Below are 7,216 nucleotides of genomic sequence, written 5' to 3' on the forward strand. Positions count from 1 at the left end.
AGTGTCGCAATTTTAGGACGCTACAGTCACCTTATCCGGTCAGTCCATTCTAGCCTTTCTTTCTTATCGAGAGATTGTCTGCAATATTTTAAGACATTTTCATCCAATCTCTCGAGGGGGCATATCATTCCCATTCTGGGGCAACTCTGTATCAGTTCATCTTATCTTCTTTGAAACAACGTGACAAGCTGCATTGTCTCAAAGAGGGGCAAAATGTAGACACCTAAAATTGTCATGTCTAATTAAATAAATATTTTATTATTTAATTATCTAAGCTTAATTCTTCTATTAATTAAATAAATCTTTATTTATTTAATTAATTCATTTATCCTCTTCTAGCCTTATTTCTTATTTAAATAAATACATTTATTTATTTAAATTATCCATTTCCTAAATTAAATAAATATCTTATTTATTTAATTGATCCCACTTCTTCTATTAATTAAATAAATCTTTATTTATTTAATTAATTCATTAGCCTTTTCTACCTATGACACATGGCATTCATCTCTTAATTCATACACTACCTACCCCTTTCATTATTTTATTATTTCTTCTACCTACCCTCTAATCATAGCCGACCTCCTTTTACACCTCTCAATCTTATCCCTCCATTTCATATAGTGTTTTCTATATAAGGAGATGCTTCCTTCATTATCAAACCCTAATCATTCATTCCTAATCAACCATCCTAATCATTCATGCTAATCATCTTTTATGCAATTGACTACACTACGATCCTACTTGCAACCACATTTCGTTCTTTGTTGAGCTCTTGTGCATATTAAAATCCGAGAGCAAATATATCAAGCAAGATCAATGGAGATAGGAAGAATGGAGATCAAAACCCTATTGGACTTGTGATGGTATAATCTTTGTGATTTTGTTTTATTTTGCATTGTCTTAGGTAATCTTCATATGTTATGGTGGATCTTTGTTGATTGTTAGGCTAGGGTTTAGTGGTTGGATTCATTTAGCCTTTCAATATTGTTATTATGTTATCCATTTTCACCATATACACATATTATTATCAGTTCCCCTTGGTTTTTATAGGGCTCATTAGATGCCTTGAGTACGAAAAGCAATGACTTTGTTCTCTATGTTATTTTTGGAAGGCCTTTCATTTCTTCCTTGCTAGAGATTTTTGTTTATTGTGGAGTTGTGTTTAGCTGGTGTTCTCATTTTTTGGTTATGGTTCATGGCTGAGGTTCTTGTTGCCCTCCTTTCTTTGGTTTTAGGTGAGCTTTGTTCTTATTTTTTGGCTAGATCTTCGAGGTCTATTTGGTAATTTTTTTGTAAGCTTCCTTTTGGTTTCTTCTTGAACTTGAGTGCCTTGTGGGTAAGGTTTCTAATGCACCCCAATCTGTTATGGTTTTTTATTTGAAGTGGTGCTACATTATCTAGGCTCTCTTTGCCCTTTTTATCCTCTGTGTCTTAGTCTCTTCCGTTGAGGTGGAGAGGGTTTGGTTTAGTGGCTTGGTGATTAAGTTTGAGCATCATAGATCTTCTTCACATGGTCCTATAGAGGTGGTGCCAAGTTGTATTGAGGTGAAGATGGTTCACTCTAGAGAAGTTGTGTGGTATTGCTTGGGGGTTGTTAGTGCCCTATTTTTTGGTTGTGGGGAAGCTATTGTTTTCCCTTTATCTTCCCTCTCCCTCTATTGTATCCTTTGAAGGTGGAATTCTTGAATAATAAGGAGAGCTTTGTTTTGGACTTTCTCAAGATTAAGGTTAGCAATGGGATCTTGGAAAAAACCTACACTCATGGTTGCTTGAGTTGTGTATATTATTGGCTTTGGCCTTCTTATTTTACAACCGATTAATGTTTATCATTTGTTGTTAGGTTGTGGTTGCACTGGAAGTTGTTGTTGGTGTATCTTGTTGTAGCTTTGTTTCTTTGGGTTTTGGATCCATGCAAAATTTGAGGGTTTTTTGTTGCTTCAAAACCTATTTTAAGGGGTTTCAAGTCCCCTCAAAACCTGTTTGACCCTTAATAAAAAATACATTATAAAATAAAAAATTCAAGGCATCATTTAACATCTATTTATTCAATACAATGTTATGGTTGTATAGCATAATGAGATTCATATGATTTTTGATAAAATTAAAATGACATAGAATTATTATTCTATTTCATGATATAATTCAATAAATATTCATTATGTTTTATTTACATTTGAATACATTTCATATAATACAAATTTGGACAAAAATTCATTTAGACTGGTCATAAAACTAAAATTCATGAGGCCACTAGCTTACTTAAATTTAGGAGTTTAAACTTTTAAGTTGTTCTACACTACAAAGTACATGGGGATGACCAAATCCTTAAATTTAGGAGCTTAAATTCTTAAGTTGAATAGCTCTACAAAATTCATGGGACCACTTGCTTAAGGACAAGGAGGCCTTTTTCATGAGTGTTGTTGAGATTTTTAGAAATATTTTAAAGTTGGCAATTTCATGAATTTAGTAGTTAACAGTCACCCATACTTGTGCATGAGCTTTGTTGCGTGTGCTTTGTCCCTTTCCCTCTTTTGACAGCTCCCGACTTCCGTTGGTGCCAAATCTATGCGGCATGGTGTTTTGTTGTGGTTCCCACCCTAGGTTTGGGGTCTAACGTGTTTTGCTCGCCCTGTCTTTCCTCTACTCAATGTTGCTACAATAGTGTTTGTCTGGTTGTAGTTCATGGTGTGGCTTCTGGATGGTGTGAGACCACTATTCTTGGATGTCTTTTTGCTACAAGTTCTGGGCTCGCTTTGTTGTTGTTCCTTGAGTGCAACTGCCATTTTGCGGGCTACAGCTATGTGGTACCTTGTCCCATATGCTAGTCTGTGTGGTACCCCTCTACTTGGCCTTTCATAGGGGGACCTTATTACATAAAATCATGACCAAAGAGGACAATTCCTCCAAAAAGACGTAGAATAAAACCCCTAAGAAGGCATTGAAGTGCTCTTCTTCAAAACTAAAAAAAAGCAATGGGGGAGAGAAGCAATAGGCCCACTTCATTGGAGTAGCGGCTATATCTTATTGATAAAACCATTGTGGAAGTGGGTGGTTCCTCAAACTACAAGTTGTTTGTGTTGGGTGCCACAGGGAACGTATTGCATGATGCGATGAATGTTTCAAATAACTAAATTTATTTATCTGACATGAGAAACTTTGTCACCGTGCGAATTCTATCGCGAGGTTTCCAAATTTATTTCCTTGTGTTCCAACATGAGACAATTCTTGTGGGGGTTCCCCACCTAGATAAGTCTATCGCCTAATTATTTTTTCATAATTTTATAGGTATTGGGAAGTTGATTCACAATTTTTATTGTCAATATATTTTAAATTTTAGTGTTCTTTGTATATATTTTGAAGTGTGGGATTTTTGCATGCTTTTTAAAATAGATTCAAGTATTTGTATTAATTATAAAGTGTGGGATGAGGAATCTTCTTCCACTACCTTACACTCATACATTTGAGAGACCAATTTGACGAATAAGTGGTCTCATGAGGATTTGTCACACTTGAGTGAGCAAAATTCTTAGGGTTGGTCATAAGATCAATTATGAAGGTGAAACGTGTCTTATTTAGAATAATAGATGAGAAGATGGAAATTTCTATTTAATCATCAATTTTGGATGGAAAAAGATATTTTTCTTTATTCATTTTTGGTAATTGGTGGGCATAAAGTGTTGTGAGTTTGAAGAAGTTGAGAGAAATCCTGGTGGTGAACGAGTATCTTGGAGGATTTTCTTGTTGAGTCTTCATGAACCTCCTTCAAGTACTTACAACCTTGAGAGGTAGACTTTCACAACTTTTTGTATCATAGTAATGTGAATTTAAGGGTTGCTTGAATGCATGTTAAATACTTTATATGTGTATTGTTTGAGAAATTTTAGGCTTTATTATGTATTCTCTTGAAGGTGGACATTACAAAGAACGTTGATTGCCTCACTATCACGATTATAATCAAGTTGTTATATGAAGATCTTGACTGTCTCATAGGATATAATGTTTCCTTAGAGAACCTTTCATATGTGGATGAAATGAAAATAATAACTAGTCCTCTTGGTGTCTCGTCTAGATTTGTTCATACTCACATCATCAATGTGAGAACCTCATGGAATGTGTTTATAGTCACATGTAATACATTAAAATTCTACCTTCACCTACTTCTCCTACATGGTTCAAAGATGCTTCACTAAGGTCTTCAAAATATTCTTCATAGTGTGATATCTCACAAGATGAGCATTGTACATGGAGGCTACATGGTTTATGCTAAGTTTAGGTTCTAAAGTTTCAATTTCTTTCCACTAGCCATGAGTTGACTTGGTATTTACATTGTCCTCATATATTACTATGTCATGCTATTTTAGGATACTCATCGTGCAATTAATTTGTTTAGATTTATAGACTATAAGTTGAGGTCAGTGGAGAAAACTTATATTTTCTAAGAGACAATATAAATTGGCATGTGTATAGGCCATCTACATGTTGGTGTATGTTATTTTCAAATATCCATTCAAAGTTGTAAATCTAGTCTATTTAGAGGCCTAACCTAGATAACTTGATTCTAGTGACTAGTTAATTCTTCAGAATGTGTCTCTAGACATTGCAATTCTCATAAAATTATCAAACATAAACAATTAGAGAAAACAATCTTTGAAAGCATTGTTTTCCCAATTTAAATTTATGTGCCATAATTCAAATTCGCAACAATCAAAATTGAACTCATAACACCTGAAATTAAACATCAATTTTTTTTGTGCATGTACTACTTCTAAAATAGTCATCATAAGAAAAACATAAAATTCCATGACATCAATAACATTATTCTATCATTATCTTTATTCTATATTTAATTCCTAAACATTTACTACAATTATCAAGCCAACTAAATTTATTCTTATATTATTTTTTACTTGATAATTATATTTATAAAATTGACTTTAATACTTTTATTGCTTTATGGTTTTGTCATCCTAAGTTGTACTTAATTCCACTCTCCCTAAAGACATAGGAAAGGTCTAAAGATAGAGTATACAAACATCATCAGATTCAATAAACAAACCATGTATAGCAATTTAGACCGAATTTCTATCAGAAAATAGGGCGGATCACAGGTTTTCATAGTTCTGTCCCAAAGTGAAGACGACCGATGTATTCGAGATGAAGACCTCCATAGTAAAGAAACTCTCCAACTCTCAACCCTACAGTGATCGTGGTGAGTCCCGGATAAGAGAAAAGTGCAACCGCCTCCCCATTTTCATTTACGCCTAAAACGCTCGATTCTTTTTCTTTTGCAGCATCTATGACACGTGGCGCCACTGCCGCCATCGCTAGAGCCAGATGCCTTAGAGAAGGGTATCTTACCATCGTCCTGCCTAACGGGCTCCAGCTCTGAAAACACCATACACATATCAGAACCCCAAATCGGCATTTGTAATAACTAAACAGATATAATTGTGTTCATGTTAACTATACCGTTGGAAGTCCAATCCAGAAGATGCCTTGTCCGTCATATCGGATGTTATCAGGAAATCCGGGGAGTCTGTCTATGAAAAGTTCCGTTTGGCCTTTCTTGGGCCCATCCAGCCAGAATTTCTTACACCGGAACCTGCAACTTGCAGTTTCAATCTCCACACAAGTACCCAGAATTTTACGGAAAGTAATCACCATATACTGCTAGGGAATGTATGAAAAACTAGGGTTTTAATACTGACATTGACGTTTCACAGAAGACGAGGAAATCCTGTTTTGGGGAGAGCGCGACACCATTGGCGAAGTAGAGATCTTTGAGTAGGACACTAGTAGTGTTTGTTGCAGGGTCATATTTGAGTAGCCGACCGCGAGGTCGACCCTCGATGATATCTATGGTAGTGAAATTAATCCCATATTTGTAGCTGGCGTCTGTAAAATAAATGATCCCGTCTTTGTCAACATCCACTCCATCTGCGAGCCTTTAAACACCCACCACTTCAGATTTCCAAGAACCCAAAACCACAAATATCCCTAGTAATCTTAAAATCGGAAACCTGTGCTGAATGAGAAAAAAAAGTGGGTTACCTGTAAGGCAATCCCTCAGCTTCCCCGGACAGCAGCTCCACTTTATCCTCTGTCACATTTAGCAGCCCCTGCAGTCCACACAAAAAGATCAGACTCTACAGTCGCTATAGTCTACAAAAAAAAGAGTTCAGATTCTTGGTTTCTCCTAAAGAAAATAAAAAAACTACCCACAAGACCATGGTAAACAGAGAGAGAGGAGGAGACAAACCCTGGAAGCCTCGCAGACTAATAACTCTCCATGGAGGCCAAGAACAATCCCCAATGGACGGCCTCCAACGTATGCCCACTTCTCGACCTGCAGAGAGGAGTATGAGTCGTTGCTCTCAAAGGAGATGCGTTTAATCCAGCCATCTGCACAAGCTGTATAGAGTCTTCCTTGAGAATCAACTGCCAGATCTTCTGGTCCCAACACCTGCCCAAAGGCAAGCTTGAATGCAGAGTGGAGTCTATTGTTGTAAGACAAGATTCCCACTCTGTCTGGAGGTGGAGGAAGGTCAAAAGGCAGAGGATCTATTGGAGACACGCTTAGAAGAGCCTTCCACCCTAACCCTAAAGCCACGCATACTACGCCTACTATTGCTGCTACCAATTTCACCCCCATCTTTTTTCTTTGAGAATATAGTCCCCTGTTAGATCAGATATCTATATTGGCCAGTTGGTCAACATCCCATCCGACGAACTGCCAGGTGTGTGTATTCTCTGAGTTCACAGTTTTTAGTGCGTATTGTCGTATTGTATGTTTTTAGTGCGTACACGGCAAAGGTTGGATTTTCCATAATTTCTGTACATTGATGGCACCACTGATTTTATGGTCGGAAGAGGATGATTCTTTAAAAAAAATTGATGACTGTTGTTGACATTTTTAAAAGAATATTTTTAAGTTAGTGATCTTATGAATTTAGTAGTATATTAAAATATTAATTTCCAAAATTTTGATGAGTTTTTTAGAGATTTTTTTAGGAATATTAAGTTCTAAATTTATAAAGTGGGTAGTCTTATAGTGTCAATGATATGAAGAAATTATGAATACAAATTTAACAAGAGTTGTGAGGCAGCATGAGTCCCTACCATTTGCTAAAGACTTGAAAATTATAGTTCTTTGCCAATACAGTTTGTTAGAACCATTTGTTGTAGAGATGTAGGGGCACAAGTAGATGGTTTA

The 7,216-nt window shown here is 36.0% G+C and overlaps 1 protein-coding gene across 1 annotated transcript; it reads right to left on the reverse strand.

The window, feature by feature from the left end:
• Positions 1 to 5,027: 5,027 nt before the first annotated feature.
• Positions 5,028 to 6,679, reverse strand: LOC131062397 (protein STRICTOSIDINE SYNTHASE-LIKE 5). The gene is made up of 5 exons (XM_057996047.2): positions 6,263 to 6,679; positions 6,055 to 6,122; positions 5,712 to 5,948; positions 5,473 to 5,605; positions 5,028 to 5,388 (listed from the first exon to the last, which is right to left on the reverse strand). Exons 1-5 carry the CDS (start codon positions 6,653 to 6,655, stop codon positions 5,116 to 5,118), a joined length of 1,104 nt encoding a protein of 367 aa, XP_057852030.2. The 5' UTR covers positions 6,656 to 6,679; the 3' UTR covers positions 5,028 to 5,115.
• Positions 6,680 to 7,216: the final 537 nt, after the last annotated feature.

The sequence above is a fragment of the Cryptomeria japonica genome, chromosome 7, assembly GCF_030272615.1.
Source record: "Cryptomeria japonica chromosome 7, Sugi_1.0, whole genome shotgun sequence".
In the NCBI taxonomy this organism is placed as follows: domain Eukaryota; kingdom Viridiplantae; phylum Streptophyta; class Pinopsida; order Cupressales; family Cupressaceae; genus Cryptomeria; species Cryptomeria japonica.